This window comes from Aythya ferina (genome assembly GCF_964211825.1).
Source record: "Aythya ferina genome assembly, chromosome: 1".
Taxonomy (NCBI): domain Eukaryota; kingdom Metazoa; phylum Chordata; class Aves; order Anseriformes; family Anatidae; genus Aythya; species Aythya ferina.
The window spans coordinates 197,625,955-197,642,908 of record NC_140296.1 but is presented as its reverse complement, the minus strand read 5'-3'; the positions used below and the strand labels follow the sequence as shown (position 1 = coordinate 197,642,908).

Below are 16,954 nucleotides of genomic sequence, written 5' to 3'. Positions count from 1 at the left end.
CATAAAAAGTCCTGGTGGGCAGCAGCATGTCCTTGTGATGCAGAATGGTGGCTGTGGGCTGGGCTATATCACCATAGGTGCAGCTAGCGGGATAAAGGAGGTGATTCTTCTCTATTCAGCAGTCGTGAGACTGCATGTGGAATACAGTGTCCAGTATCCAGTCCTGAAAAGCCACTGACATACTGGAACCAGCCACCACGACGGCAGTCAAATCCTGGAAAATGAGAGCCCCGAGAGGCTGTGAAATCTTCATTTATGGAGGCACTCAAAGCTCAACAACCCGTACAACCTGCTTCAGCCGGCCCTGCTGGGGAGGGAAACCTCGGGTGGACATCCTCCAGCTGTACCTCCCACCTTCCCCCGTGCCGCTGTCGGCCGGATAGCCGCGGTGTGCCGTGTTCGGGGGTTGGCTTTATCGGCGGAGACCCGGGGCGGGGCGGCGCGCGTGTGTGAGCGTGTGTGTGAGTGTGAGGAGTGTGAGTGCGTGTGCGTGGGGAGCCGCCCGGAGCATGCGCTGCGTGGGGCGGCTGGCGGCTGGCGGCGCCGCTCCTCCCCGGCAGCCGCGGCGGCAGCCACCGAGCCTGGCCCCGCTGCTGCCGCTGGTGCCGCCGCTCGGGGCCGCGGTGGTGGCCGCGGAGCTTTGAGCACCCGCCGGGGAACGGCGCTGTCAGCCGGCCAGCCGACCCCCATCCCCGGTCTGAGCCCGAACTGGGGAGAGAGGAGGAGAGCGGCGAGCAGCGGCCATGGGAAACGAGGCGAGCCTGGAAGGAGGAGAAGGGCTGGGAGCCTTCCCCGAAGGGGCGGCGGCGGCTGCCGGGGATGGCGGCGGCCCCGCGGCCCCTTTGCAGCGCCTGGTGCCGGCCGGCGTGGAGGCGGACCTGAGCCAGCTGAGCGAGGAGGAGAGGAGGCAGATCGCCGCTGTCATGTCAAGGGCGCAGGGGCTGCCCAGAGGGAACCTCGCCGGCGCGGAGCCGCCTTCCATGCAAAGGCACGCACGCAAAATCGCCCTTCTTCCCCCTGCTCCCTTCCCTGTTTTTCCTGTTTCTCGTGGTGGGGCTGGGGGCGAGTCGCGATGCAATCCGGGCCCTTTGCATCGGGAGCGGGCGTTGCGGTTTGCTGCCTGCCGGAGAGAAGGGGGAGGCTGGCACTGGGATAGAGCTCACAGCCGTGCTTTTTCGTCCCCACTCCGGGGTTTTCTGCTAATAACGGCGGTCATCGGTTCCAGTGGGCTGCGCCCTTTCCTCTTCCCTCCCGTCACACCGATCCGGAGCACGGGTACTTTCTGTGCCTTGGGAGGGGGAGATCTGCAGCCTACATTTCGGTTTTCTCTGTGTGTCTGTGTGTGCTTTATGGGGTTGGAGTGCCCTGCTGCTCAGGTAGTAGCCAAGAAAGCTCTCCCCAGGGCGGATGGATTTTGTAAGCATCTCTTTATGGAGGTATGGGGAGAGGCATTCTTGTTGAATCTTTCAAAGCTTTTGGGCATAATGCATTTGCTAGCCATTACTCTGCCAGTTCTTATCCTCTACAACTATCGTTTGGCTTCATTAAATAGTAATGGATTGAGGAGGAGGTCTGTTCCAGTGTCGCTTTTTTTTTTTTTTCTTTATTTATTTTTCCTCTCGATTTTTTTTCCCCTTGAGAAGGAAAGAGAGGCGAGAGAACAAGAATTCAGTGTTCTGTGTAGTAATGGCTTTACCTCGTCGTTCATCTCTGAAGACTAGGTCACTCCCTTCCCCTGTCCTTCTCTACCCCGTAGTAAATTCACTGCCCGAAGTGCAACAAGCCCGATGTCCCCGGCCCACCTGGGTTCGCTCCCCAGCGCTGGCCTGCCCCGCTGGGTGGCCGCAATTTGGCCCCCGTGTCCCTGTCCCCGGTCCTAAACCCTCCTCCTTTCCATGTCCCCGTCTCTGGTCCTAAACCCTCCGCCTTCCCCTGCCCCTGTCCCCGGTCCTGAACCCGCTGCCTTCCCCTTCCTCTAGCCTAGGGCCGACGTCTCGGTTGCTCTGGGTGTGTTGTTTGCCTTAAAGGGGGATGCTGAAGGGAGCCTGCTGTAGTGTTCAACACGGTTCTTGTATATTGACCTCACCCCCGATAAATGCATGTTTCATTTGTATAATATCAGGTTTATATAAGTGAATTTTAGAAAAGAAGTGAGAGTGGGACCATATTCATCCTTGGGTAAAGTACGGAAGTCATTGGTATTATAACTGAGATGAATGTCTGTTTTATTATTACTATTATTATTTTCAATTGGAAGTCAAATCTTGCATATTTGTTAAGCAGGTATTAACACTGTATGTAGAATATAATATTCCATGCAGTTCAGGGCTTTACCCAGCTTCTGTAGATGTTAGTGAGGAAAAAATCTTATTGATCAGTTCTGTGAAACTAAGCTCAGAATTCCCTTATGTATAAACAGCTTATGAACAATGGTAAAAAGTTTAGTGTTTCATACTAATCTTCCAATATAAAGATAAAAGTCCTTGGAAGACCATAGAACAGGCTAAAATATGAATATTCCTACATTTATAAACATATTTTTCCCCTAAAAAACACGCTGTTATCAGAAATTCTTTTGATCTTATTAGTACACCATACTTTCATTCTCTGTTTAAAGTAAAGGCAGTCTAGATTTGTGAATTACTGCTTTTTTTTTTTTTTTTTTTTTTTTTTTTTTTTCTTTTTTTATAGATTGGCCTTTTTAACTCCAAGTCAGTATAATAGCCTATCATCTAGCTTCTCTTGTGGGTGTGTAGTGATTCACATCATATCTTTGTGCCTGTCATAACATAATGAGGTTTCCACTTGTCTTTGCTTTTTTGGCTTTACTTGCTCCTCTTTTATACCTCTATTTGCTGCTGAAATTTTCCAGCAATGATAGGAATGATTATTATGTGAATGATTATTATGACCCAAACCATTGGAGTAAGACTTACCTAAAGATTAAGGATCAGCCTCTTCTAGTCTTTAACCCAAGTAAAGAACTAGCCTGCTGAGACTCAGATTCCATAACTTCAAACTTTTTTTTTTTTTTTTTTAAACTCTGTGTGGAAAGTGCTTCTTAAACAATGCTCTACAACTGTTGTTTTCAACAGCTTTTTTTTTTTTTCTGATGTGGCTATGCCAGTCCGAAAGATAAATGATTGCAATGGTGATCAAATGCTGAAATTCAGGCTTCAAGTGTATATAGCCTTGCATTATGCCAGTGACCCTGTTAGGTTGTCTCTTAGTACTTGTGTGTGTTTTTTTCCATGTCTTGTTAACTGAATGTTTTCATCTGTACTTGTATTTTAACATTAGTGATTATCCAGTCTTACCTGAGAGACTGATCATTATTTTCTATTTTAAATAGTCCCCCTCCCACCTCCCGCAAGTAAATTATTATTAATATTATTATATTTTTGAATGTTATATTCTCTTGGTTCCACACAGAGTTTGGGATGCTTAGGACCTATAGAATAATATACAATTTAGAAATATAGAATAATATTTAGAAATACAGAATAATTCCATCCGATTTCAATTGCCTATCTTAAAAAAAAAAAAATGTTTAGCAGTTTTAGCTGAAACATGCACAGTTAATTTGGAAGCTTATTCTAGTTGTCCTAGCTGCATTGAATGATCCTGCAACTGTGTCAGATGTCCACTCGCTAAGGTATTATTCCACATCATCTGAAAGGAATAGGTGAAAACTTGAGCCATCTAATACAATCATTTTTATTTTGAGTACATCACTGTGGTTTTTTACTTGTTTTCATTTCATAAAGTTGTTCATAACATACAGTAGCAAGAAAGAAAGGTGTGTTTTTGAAAAAATGCTAAGTCCTTACTGAGTATCTAAAATGTATTTGTGGTGTACTTTCCAGAAGAAAATTGTATTTTTGTTAATACCATCACAAGTCATTTGAAAAAAAGACCACCAGGACTATGTTTAAGTTTGTACATATCTTGCCTGTAGATACAGAGATCTGTCTTGTAATTGTTTAGTAATTGTAGTTCTCTTCAAAATTGTTTATACTGATGAATGGTAATAACACATGCCTTTAATGTCATAACTATAAAAACTATTTTAGAGAACTAGACCAACAGTCTTTCTGTTAAACTTCTGCTTAATTACAAAGCAAGCTTTGATTTGGCTATAATACTCACTTAAATGAATAAAGATGAGTTCTGTGAATCAGGGCCAAAGTGAGGAGAAACATAGAGCAAAGAAAGGAATTAGGTGAGGGATGGCTAAACTGTTTTGTTTGTTGAATTTGGATTAATGCTGATTTTTATGGTTTAAAAATAAGAAAACACTTGTCAATTAAAGACTTTTGTTTTTTTCCCGTTAGAATTTCTCATTCTCCAGTTTAACTAAATTCTTTTGATGTCAGTCTGCAATTGGTTGTAAAATAGCTGTAGAAAAGAAGGCTTCAATCTTCAACTACCTAAAACTAAAGGGATTAAATCCTGGCTTTTGAAAGAGGTAACATTTCTCAAGAAGCTTGTCTTTTCAAGGCTTTTTCTTCCACTATTTAAGCACACTCAGTCTCCATTGCTTAGAAACATTGCTATGTATAAAGGCAAGACAAATCTAGTCTTGAGAGTACACCAGCAGCCTTGCAGAATCACTTAGATTTTTTATTCAGTGTATTCATGGTTGTAATCTCATTTGAAGTCCTAACATCAGATTAGGTGGAAATTTATGGATCACATTATTCTCATAAAAGTGAAAGCTGAAGGAGAACTCCACTGCAATAAGAGTTGACAGTTATTTACTCTTGTTAATTTCCAAGCTCATTTTTTATAAATCTTTTTTTTTTTTTTTTTTCTTTAATTTTCACACTTTAAGGTTTGGCTATGGTACCAAGTTTCCTGACCTGTTTTAATTTATTAAAACTGTTAAGTACTGTTGAGCCTTTTTTTCCCATCACTTTTTACATGGCTTGATTGAAGCATTCCGACACTTGCAGACATGAATGCTGGAAGTGGACCAGACTGCTACTATATAGTTGGAATTATTTCACTTAGCAAGCAATAGTTCAGATAAACCTAGAATGCTTGTCTAAAATGCAAAAAATAGAACTGCATGTAGACCTACCTATCTGCTAATGAAACTGCTATTTTATTTTATTTTTATTTTATTGCAAAAATGCAAAATACTTGATGGAATTAAATTATTGTTGGAATTTTGTAAATTGTCATCATCATGAATAAGTTAACTAGCATTTACTGTGTCAGTGGAGACATGCCTGCTCCCTTTATTGGGTAGCATGTTAAGGTTGTAAACTTCTCACTCTTAAGGCCAAGAATTTTACAAGGAGTGGGGAAGAGTAAATGTAGGTATGGAAAGATGGAAAGAGTTTGTCCTTAACAAGCACTACATGTGGAAAATTTTAATTTTCCAAAAAAGTTCAGATACAAGATGGAGAGAAAATCACATGTTGTGAGAATTGTAATTGCAGAAATGGCTACTGCTTAGCTTTATCCTTTTATGTTGCTATTACTAGATATGCAATAAAAACTAAACATATTCATCATATCAGAATACTATTGTAATATTAATTACATTGTTAATATTACATGCTAATTAACATGTAATATTAATTACATGTTAATATTACATTGTAATATTAACAGTGCAAAATACAGTGCTCAGTGCACTGTATATAATTCTATAGCTTTTGATAAAATTCTTAACTAAAAAAAATATAAATATATTGCACAGTTCTGTTTATGGATTAGAATTAAATTAAGAAGTGATTGTTTATTTTGCCCTGAATGTCCAAAAATAAATGTAATATCTGGAAAAATAAAATCATAGCTAACTGGGTCTCTCAAACTGAAAACTGAAAATTGTATAGTTGCAACACTGTTGTGGCGCTAAGAGAACACCCTATCTTCCAGCAAAATCACAATGATAACACTGAATAGAATATTTTAATACATCCTTTAGCAATAGCACTTCCTACAATATGATTTCCTCAAGCTGCAGCTGAGTATAGCAACAACTAGAATATTGTGCCATGTTTAAAGACATGGTCTTGATTTTAGTTCCTACATTTTTAGCCTTATTTTCTCGTGTATGAAAACAAAACAAAATGTTGTTATTAGAAAATTAGGAAACATTTCTATGTAATTTTATTGGAGAGAGGGTTTTTATTGATAGGCAATGCAAATTTCTGGGGTCATGCTAGGAGGAAGCACCTTGATAGTTCTACTTGAAAAACAAAACCAAAAAACCCTTCAAGCTTATTCTATCAACTGGCATGTTTCAACTGGTTGAAAATTCTTATGTTTGATAAGTGGTGAAGTAAATACTTTCACCAAAAAGAGGAGTTTAAATTCCTGCTGCATATTGAATTCTATATATATCAAAATTTTGTGCAAATAGCCAGAACACAAGTGCATAAATATTTTGTAGTATGTGTGTGTGTAAGTTGTTCTTTGATCTGCTCATTTTCCAATAAAATTGTTATTTTCAGTCTTTGTCTCCAAATGTTTGTATCCCAAGGGACAGAGTGAAAAGTTAGTCATTTGGATGTAGGTATAATAAGAAGTTGTAGCTTTGAGTTCTTCAGCTTTTTGAAGAGAAAATTATATGGTTAAACATGGTTATTGTATTAGATTATTTTCTAAAGAGTAAATCATGTTATTTATTTATTTGAATATTTACATAAGCCTTTATAAAACAATACTTTTAATTTAAATACTTTTTACATTACATGCACTCACACTCTGTGTAATAAGTCTCGGTCTTGCAAACACTTAAGCACCTGAGGAACTTCAGTGTTATCTAAGCACTTCCAGAGGCACAGATACAGGTTATTTTTTTTCCCCTAATACTCTGCATTATTTTATTTTATTTATTTATTTATTTTTTTTCTGCAGACATCCTGAGCTTGATACAAGCCACCATCCCAGACAGCCAAGCAAGCCTCCAGATCCAGGACCAGGTTTAAGTAAAAGCAGAACAGTAGATGTGCTGAAGACAGAACAACGGGCACCTGGACGGAGCCCTTCTTCTATTAGTCTAAGGGAATCAAAGTCCAGGACTGATTTTAAAGAAGATCAGAAGCCAAGTATGATGCCCAGTTTTCTCTCAGAAGCCAATCCATTGAGTGCAGTCACTTCAGTTGTGAACAAATTCAATCCTTTTGATTTGATATCAGATTCAGATACAGCCCATGAAGAAGTCGGTAGGAAACAAAAGGTTATCCAGAAAGAGCAGGGGAAACCTGAGGAGCAGAGGGGCAGTGCAAAACTTCCAGCTCAGCAACAGTCTCCAAAGCCAGTGCAGCCACAAGGACATGTCAAACCTACCCCTCAGCAAAGTGAGTCTTCCAAAGCAGTGCCTCAGCAGCAGCAAACTGGTGAGCCAAAGCAAATTCAGAAACCAGGCCCTGGTCACCCAGCAGACTCTAAGCTAGAACAAGTGAAACAACCACCCCAGCCACGAGGACCACAAAAATCTCAACCCCAACAGTCAGAACCAACAAAGCCTGTTCAGCAACAAACTTCTGCAAAACCTTCAGCGGGCCCAGCAAAACCATTACCACAGCAGCCAGACAGTGCTCGAACATCATCCCAAGCACCACCTCCTGCAAAACCATCATCACAGCAGCTGGGACCTGTAAAACAATCATCTCAACAGCCGGCAAGGCAAGGAAGTCCTGTCAAGCCATCTTCCCAGCAAGCAGGGCCTCCGAAACAGCCTTCTCAGCAACCTGGACCTGAAAAGCCATCTGCTCAGCAAACGGGACCTGCAAAGCAACCACCGCAGCCTGGACCTGGGAAGCCACCTCTGCAGCAGGCTGGGCCTGTAAAACAAGCACCACCACAGTCTGGGCCTACAAAACCACCACCTCAGACTGCGGGGGCCACAAAGCCCCCAGCACAACAGCCAGGATTTACAAAACCAGCAGGCCAGCAACCAGGGCCTGAAAAACCCTCACAGCAAAAGCAAGCCAGTGCAACCCAACCTGCTGAATCTGCCCCAAAGAAAACCTTTTGTCCTCTTTGCACTACCACTGAACTGTTGCTGCACACTCCAGAAAAGGCCAATTACAATACATGCACGCAGTGTCATACTGTAGTCTGCAGTCTGTGTGGATTTAATCCTAATCCTCACATAACAGAGGTGAGTAGCTTTTAAACTGATATTTGTTACCAGAGGACAAAAGTTTAACTTCATTATGCTGAAACATCAGATTTGTTTCAAAGTACTATCATGATCATTTAAGGCCTTAACAAGTTCAGAGAAAAAAATCATTCTGTGTAGGAAAATACCTGCAAGTAAGAGGGGATTTAGGGGAAAAAGAAGGTGGTGGTTCTCTGTACAGTCTTCAAAATTGTTCTCTTGTTTCTTCATATAAAAAGGGGAACACCATTGTGACTATTTTGCTCTTTTCCCTGATTTTAAGTACTCATTTGCCATGTTTATAATCAGACCACAATGATCACATGCTATCACATTTATAAACGCATAAAATATGCTGCTACAAGAGCTAAGTAAACAAACAAATATGGAAAAGACAGTGTTCATAGCTCCACTGTGGGTTTTGGAAAAGGATTTGGGGTGGACTTGCTTCGTAACTGTGTCAGCATTCGTTAGCTGAAAGCCTGAGTCATGAGTTTTGACTTGGTGATACTCAGGTTATTTCATTCTTGTGGGATGCTAAGAGAGATCTCTGTGGACTGTTTCTAACCTTGATCACCATTCTTGCTGTAATTATATAACATAGAAATTGCATAGAAAGTAATATTAGGACATCAAATGAACCTACCTTAACCTGATGTTTGCATTGGCCTTATATATATGCCTGCACATATATGTATACTTTATTTGCTCTGTATGGAAATAAGGCTTCATATGAATGTCTAATCTCTTCTTATTGCTTGAACAGCTGCTTATACATCCTGATACTCTAATTCTAAATTTGCAATGTAGGAGTGTTGTTTTTTTCTTTTTTCCTTTTTTTTCCCAATAAAAACACTTTAATCAATTTATAGAAATTCAAGCATAGCAGACCTGGCACCAAAGACTGGCTAGTAATAAAGCAGAGAGGAAGGGGATTTTGAAAGCTTATTTTTATCTTGTTTTGGTATTAGTTTAGCTGAACAGAGCAGAGATATCAATAGGAAGAAATATAGACTGGTACTTTATTTGGAATCTGTCAAATAACCCTAGATATAAAATTGCAGAATCAAAGCATTGCTAAGGTTGTTAGGTGCATCTGGAGGTCATGTAGTCCAGCTTCCTGCTCAAAGCAGGGTCATCTAAAGCAGGTTGCTCAGGACTGTGTCCAGTTCTGAATGTCTCCAGGGATGTAGATTCCACAGTCTATCTATGCAACTTGTTTGCATTGTACTGCAGTGATTTAAGGACATTGTTAGTCATTAGATTGCACATGATTATTAATGATATTTTTAGGCAGTACCTGCTGACAGGCAGGCATCTGACAATTATTTGTTGATTTATTGTTAAAAATGTCAAAGTTAAACCTGAAGGACTTGCAGTTGCAAGTATTTGCAACTTTTTGCAAGTATTTGTAAGTATTTGTAAGACATTGGATCATTTAGCAGTGTGTTCTTTTGTTTGAATCTAGGGAAAGTCAGGCTTGAGATAAATTGGCATTAATGCTTCTGGATCTATAGGACTAGAAGTGGATTGACTTAAACAGCCATGTGCAGAAATTTTGGAGCATCTGCAACTAGACAGGTGTTCACAGTTTATATTATTAGGGCGTATGCAGGGAAAAAAATAATGTATCTTATTTAAAATCTGAAGATCTACTGTCATATTTCCAATATTTCATTCTGGATAGCTTAGGGTAGAAAAAAAAAAAAAAAGTCAGTGACATATAATGGATAAGTAATGTGATGGATTGTTGTTAAAGTCAGAGGAACGTTTGTAAGAAAACTTTACCTTCAAGTTCTGACAATGTTTTTAGACCAGAATCTCTTACATTTATTTGTGAGTGCTGAGTCCTATTTCCTTAGTGATTTGCTGGAGCTTTTTCTTCTCTTTAGAGCTCCAAGTTAAACTTTGTTTAAAACTTCCGATATTCTGTGGAAATGGTTGACAACTTCGTTGTGTTCAAATTAAGTGGATTTTAAGAGAGAGAAAGAAAGCATGTTTATGTAGGAAGGTTTCAAAGTAGTTGGAAATTCTGTGGAACTACTAGTTTTTGAAGAGGGTAGTCTCTAAGTGTGAAATTCAGGACTTTAAGACAATAAATACAGCTGCATTAAAGACTAACTGATTACATACATATGTAAAAGCAAATTTGAATTTCTTATTATGCATTGAAGTAAACACAGGATATGCGTTTATTTCATGATGAAATCATTTCAGTAAATGAAGGTATTGGGCATCTAATTTATTCAGCTATTAGTTCTAATCTCCTAACTCCCACTCAGGCTTTTCTGATTTGCTCAGCTTTGCACCACCAGCTGTCTTGCTGAAACTTCATTGTGGGTGTCCTGCTCTGATCTGCAGTGAAGTGCAATGAAATCACATCTGACTATTACTGAACAGTTGGAGCAAAGTAATAGAACCTTTTCTGGCACGTAAGAAAATTTGACTTGCTCCATGTGCAAAGGTTTCCACTTGAGTTATTCTCAATTGTTCCTTCCAGCTTCCCTTCATTTTAATATTAAGATTATTTAAAAGTTTTTAGTTAGTCTTTCATAATAATTTACACTTTTCTTCCTGTCTAGCACAAAACTGATGGCTTTTATTTTAGCTGTCAGTTCTCTTGATTATGTTGCAAGCTTTTTCTTTTGGTTTCTTAGTTCAAGTCCTTATAAACTGTTACTGAACAAAAGTCTTTCTGTTAGGCATGCAATTACTGACTTTATCTTCACCTCTTACTGTTAGACTTTCTCCTTTTTGAAAAATTTAATGATTCTGTAATCCTGTGTTGTTGCCTTTGCCATGCCTGTTATAGCCTGTATTTTTATTGATTATGTTAAAATATGTACCTATCTGAACGCAGTACTTCCAAGTAGAGGTGGGGAGAGTTAAAGGCATTTCTTTAGAAAAGGATTTTGTTCTCTGACATTTTACCCTGTACAGCTGTTTGAACTACCTTCTTAAGAAACTCTTTAGCATCTTCTTACAAGTTTCTTACAGGAAAGTTCAGTCTTCATAACCAGCAGAGTGGTTATGATCTTTCCCAGTGTAGATATTCCTAAATTTCTATATTCTATATTTCTAGTTGATTCTGGAAGGAATATAGCAGGGTTTACAGACTGTCTCAGAAAGTGTTGTAAAACCATTACATGTTACATGTAAAACACATTACATGTGTTGTAAAACCATTATGGAAAGTGCAGGATTTTTTATTTTATTTGTATTATCTTTTTCATTTGGACTTCCATTTAAAATGTAGTAGTGCATACACTGGGTCTGGTTTTAGTCACTAGAGAGAACTGTGCAACTACCAGCAGAAAGTGATACTTCACTGCCACAAGGTCAGGCCCCTGGAACTGTTTCTCTGAACCATCTGACATTGCTGCCCCCCTGGAGAAAGGGGATAGTCTGTATCCTGGTTTTGCACCGCAGTCCAGAGAGGTAGCACACCATACAAAACGTGTTTGGTAACATATGTCTCTCTAATCTGTCTAGGTATTCGTATCTCACTCATCACCTGTGCACATGAGTGCCTAGCAATAGTTGCATAAAGTACTGGGAAAAATATAAACAGGTTTGACTGATACTCTGTTCTGTTTTTCTTTCACTTAAATCAGAAACTTGTAGCAGCTGTGTATTTACATTATCACATGATATTTTTTCTTTTTTTCTCTCTCCCTATTTTTTTTTTAATTTTCTTTTGCTAAAAACATTCCCATCAACTCTGAGCATCAGAAGCCAGCACTATCCCAAAAGAGATTCATCTGTGTTGGTTCAGTTCATCTGAATTTGAGTAGGTTTTCTTAAATGGGCATATACATCTGAGGAACTATTCATTTGGTTCCACGTTTATGTGTGTGTATGTTTTTTGTTGTTGTTTTTGTTTTTGTTTTAATGAAGTTAGATTAAAAAAAAACACAAGTTAAATCTAAGTGATCAATGCATATGTTTGATAGCTTATTTATGATGTGCATCTGTAAAGTTGGTGTTGCAGTGGAGTTTCAAAGCTATTAATGTTGGAACCTTGGTTGTATGGGAGCTCTCCACCAGGAGACCCTTGATGCATATGTGTGCAGGGTGCCTGTCTTCTAGGCGGTTTTTAGAGGGATTATTTTTCATACAATGTACCTATCTCAGTAGGTGTTTCACCCGCTGTTTCAACATGCTGTTGAGAGATCATATAAAATTAGTTTTGAACGAAGGTGTAATTTTTTGCTTACATCCTTGCTGGAAATTCCACTTTCAGATAACATGAGGGCGTGTATACAGGTGTAGGAATTGTTTACTTGCCCAAAGATCTGCTGGATGGAGGAAGGTGAACTCTCTAAAACCAATTTTATTGGTTCTGTCTATCTTTGAAATAACATGTCTGCATTAAAGTTGACTTAATAGACAATGGAAGAGAGAGCAGGGGGAAAGGGTTATGTCTCCCAAAGTGGAGTGTGTAATATCAGATCAAGTAGAATGTTTTACTGGACCTTTTACCACCGGCTTCAAAAGAAAAACTTTCAACCTTTTTTATTTTTTTAACCCAATCTGAAAATATTGTCTTTTTTTTTTTTTGTCTTTTTTTTTTTTTTTTTTTTTTCCTGTCTTGGGTGAATGGAGAATGGTGATGGTGTCAATTTTTTTCTTCTAACACTAGAGCTAGGGAAATTTCCTGATCAGTTGCTCTAGGTATGATTCTTGATTTCTGCTCTTTCTTTCTGAATCCATTTTTATGTACAACTCTATCACAACCATTGATAACTTAGCAGTATTTAACAGATAACAGAATTTAGTTCAGATGCTCATAATGATTTTCAGTATTTGTAATTGTTAATGTATTAATTGTTAATGTATTAATGTGCTACATCTCCAAGTATCCTAAACAGTAGCAAATGCTTGGACATGAAATATTTTCAGTAACTAAAGAGAATTTAAGCAGTCAGAAGGGCATTAATTTTCATTGGTTATTATCATTATTATTAGCTTGCTTATGGAAAGGAATAGAAAATAATTTAAAATAGTACTTTTGGTAGATGGAAGATGACTATAATTCCTGTGGTGAATCCAGACAAATTTTGCTTATCGCTGTGGATAGTGATGTGTCACAAAATAGATTTTTAATACCAGGAAAAATAGCTTTGAAAGTGCCTGCCCTATATAAACTTAGCCTGGAGGGATATTTAGATTTAAATAAATAAATCAAAATAAACGAGATGGGGGAAAGGACTTGAGTCTAACCATCAGCTGTTATAATCATGAGGTGTAAAGAAAGAAAAGTTAAAATCAGTGCCTTGTTTTTTGTATTTTTACTTTCTCAAAAGCATTCAATTATCCACGCTTAATTATGACAAAGAAAACTTAGAGATATTCTGAAAAAAGAATAGAGATCAGTCTGGTTTCACACTGATCAGATTCAGACAAGCCTTGTTTAGTTAGTTGTCTTTTAAAGATGATCAAAGCTTGTAATATTTTTGAGTGAAATACTTGTGTTGGTTCAAAGAGTACCTGGGGTGTTCCAGCTGTACTAATGCTGCAAGTTGTATGGAGGTGGAGATTATTCACAATTTTGGGAATGATTTTTTTTCTTTATTTTTGCCCCTAGTACTGAATGCTGTTTTTCTCTGTGAAATATTCTAAAACACAATCCTGTGACTTTTTCTTTTTTTTTCTCCAGAGGAAGATGGCTTGCCTGCATTGTTGCTTTACATTTATGATTAGATATATTAATGATATTGATGCCCTGTGTTTGTTTGTTTGTTTGTTTGTTTTTTCTTTTAAGAAAGGGTTATGGGAAAGTGGGAAGAAGCACACAGCTATACATGACAAATAATTTATCCGTGATTTAATTGAGCAATATTCTACAATATGTTGGAGTGCTGTATCAATAGCCCAGAAAACTGTCCTGTCCGGTTTTTAACACGAGTAAATAATAAATTAATCTGCATAGCTAAAGATGTCAACTGCAGGGAGCCATCTGCGCCAGTATTGCTGTTGCTCAGCAACTGTAATTTACTACTATGTTAGGCCACGTGATGTGGGGCTGCTGTTTGCTGGGGAATCAGTGGGCAGGATGTGTGGCCCAGCCCTGCTCCCAGCACACAGCATAAGCCCTGCTCAGATCCCAGCCATGCTCGGGCAAGCTCTGTGCAGCACAGATGAACCTTCTTAACCTTTTCTTTCCTGCACTCCTGAATTGCCCTTCTGCTTTTTGTTTGTCGTGTATGCATTTCTAGAATGTTGAATCTAGATGCAATTAAGGAAAGCAATCTGTGATGCGTGATGCAGTGCACTGAGCTGTTTCAAATTCTTTTTCCTTTCATGAGGCAGCTTAAACACATCCTTGGATGTTAACATTCACTTTCAGAGATTCCAAAATACTGACATTCAAAAAAATAAAAATAAAAAATGAGGGGTACAGGGGGGGGGATTGTTCACTCTTTTAGTTTATGATTCTAATTGTATAAGCCATAGAATAATAGCTCCCCAAACACCTATACAAGCTATAGCTTTTTGTATTAGTAATTTAAGCAGAATATGCTAAGCCTGTGGTAAGTACATAATACAATTCATCTAGTAATGCATTTTAGTAGTTTTAAAACACCTTTGATATATAAGTAGCATTTAAAAACAGTTAAGATGGCTATTTAAAAAGTTTGCTCGAACACTGGTTTAGTTGTGACCTACAATGGTTGCATCCATGGCTTCAGTTTATGAAATTGATATCTGGGGAATGTGCTGCTGACAAGAATCTAGCATTGTTTTTGTAAGCATCCTGAGTCAGCGTTTCCTGATAAACTCCCCAGTCACCTTTCACAGCTGATGTCTGCAAGGAAAATAAATATTTATTTTGTAGTGATAAACTCTTTGCCTCAAATGAAGATCACTTGCACAGTGTGTGCAATAGCTACCTTTGTTTCACTGTGATTACTTCAAATAGCTGAGATGTTATTCATGGAGAGATGGTATCAAAGGAAAAGTTGGTCTCTAGTTTTGCCTAGGCTTTAGAAGACCCTTCCAGTTGTATGTTGAAAAAAACAAATTTAGTTTGTTCTGTGGTAGCTGTTCTTTTTTGTTCATAACAGGAATTTCTTGGCTAGTTTCTTCTCTGTTACAGTATTCTATCACCTTACTTGAAGCTGCATAAAATCATGGACTCAGGTGTTTTAATTTTTCATGCTTCTCATATCATCTTGGCAGAAATGTCTTCTGAGAGCCAAATCTGGTTTCCTCACTTTCCTTCTTTCTGAAGTTGTCAGGAACCTGATAAGCCAATATGTTTCCAGACTAGAAACAGATCCTTTTGATAAAGCTTTGGGGCAGGGCTGAACAATGTCAGCAAAGTCCCTTTACATCTCTGTGGCAGTATGAAGGCCCTATAAATCTTTATGCTTCTGTGGTGATATAAAGGGATCTTAGTATTTTATGCATATCTTACAGTTCCTTTTTATAGTACCAACTGACTAAACGAGAATGAGACCCGTTGCCTCAGAATGCAGCTCTGTTCTGTGAAAGGACTGTTAAAATGGCTTCAAGAGCTTCATTTGCATTGTGTGCCAGTACATTTTCTATGAAATATGTTCAATCAGCAAGTCCAAGTTTCTTTCTCATTGCACATCTGGAATCTTAGAATTGAGCTGAATTCTATTCCTCCCCTACATCACCTGCAAGAGAAATTGAACATGCCCATCGATGCAGTAGCTCTCTAACAGTTTTCACATTGCTTTTGATGGACGTGCATGGTTAGAAGACATCTGAACACTTTCACAGAAAGGACTAGGCTCCATATTGCTTTCAGTTGTGTTGGCTTTGTTTGGGATAAGGAGAACTGAAGAGTAATTCACATTTGTTATTGAAGTCAACTGTTAGATTCTGAATGTATAAAGAAACGTGAGCTATAGAACATGGTGCCATACTTTTAATTTTCTTCAATATAATTCTCCATGGATGTTGTTACTAAAATGTCATGAATAAAATAATTTGGTGCTCCCAACTAGTGGAAACTTTTTTTTTTTAGATGTTACAGACGATAATGCATAAAATATATTTTAATTCCTTGTACATTATGAGGGCACATAGCTACTGTATCACTGAGTGGGAAGGCAAGGTAGAGCTTCCTGTATTTGGTGTTTGGAATCTGAACAAAAGTGCTATGTTAAGTCTGTCACATCTCCAGTCCTAGTCAAGGTACTTGACAGCATGGCTTGCAGGGTGAAGAAAATCACTAATAGATTTCTTCTGGAAAGTTGACACCCCATTTAGCAGTCTAAAAATAGACAGATCAGGATCCTCAAAAACAAGAATCTCCTTTACAAGGGAACTGAAAAAGCTCATGTGGTTGTTTTGCCTTGGAAAGTCTTTTAATTTTAGGTAAAGAGACTTATGAAGGAACTGCTATCCAGTAAGACCTGTAAGGATAGACGAACATTGGTATTTTAGGTATCTACAGTAACAGTAATTTTTGCATCATCCATAATAACATATAAAGGCAATCTATTTAACAGAAGCCTATTTCTGTCTTTCCTAAGCCTGTAGAAAATCTCTGTCTTTGCAGTAGAAAGAAGAACAGGCCAATGTTTATTACAAAAATGCACCATGTAGTGCACTTCATTTTGGACTCCTGCAGCTCCAATCACAGAACTAAAGTTTGTACGGTTTTGTATGTTTGGAGATGATGTGTGTAAGCTATAATAAACGGAGGGTTTTAGCACTTAATTTCTCCCACTAAGGTGCATGGGAGGAATTTTATGTCTAAAACAGAAAGATTTAAAAAATAATACAGTAAAGTAAAGCTTCCTACATTTTCCATTTGGAAGTGTAACTGTAGGAGTAGCAAATTCATTTTTAGCT

The 16,954-nt window shown here is 38.5% G+C and overlaps 1 protein-coding gene across 23 annotated transcripts in view; it reads left to right on the top strand.

Moving 5' to 3' along the window:
* The first annotated feature begins 635 nt into the window (after positions 1-635).
* Positions 636-16,954, top strand: part of PCLO (piccolo presynaptic cytomatrix protein) — a 371,480-nt gene continuing 355,161 nt past the window's right edge. For all 23 annotated transcript variants that reach the window (XR_014697644.1, XR_014697645.1, XR_014697646.1 and 20 more), the window contains exons 1-2: positions 636-988; positions 6,874-8,122. Coding sequence is in view for 17 of the 23 variants with exons in the window: in XM_084534908.1 (XP_084391034.1) it covers positions 744-988; positions 6,874-8,122 (1,494 nt within the window). In the remaining 6 variants the exon portion in view is untranslated. The remainder of the gene's footprint in view (positions 989-6,873; positions 8,123-16,954) is intronic.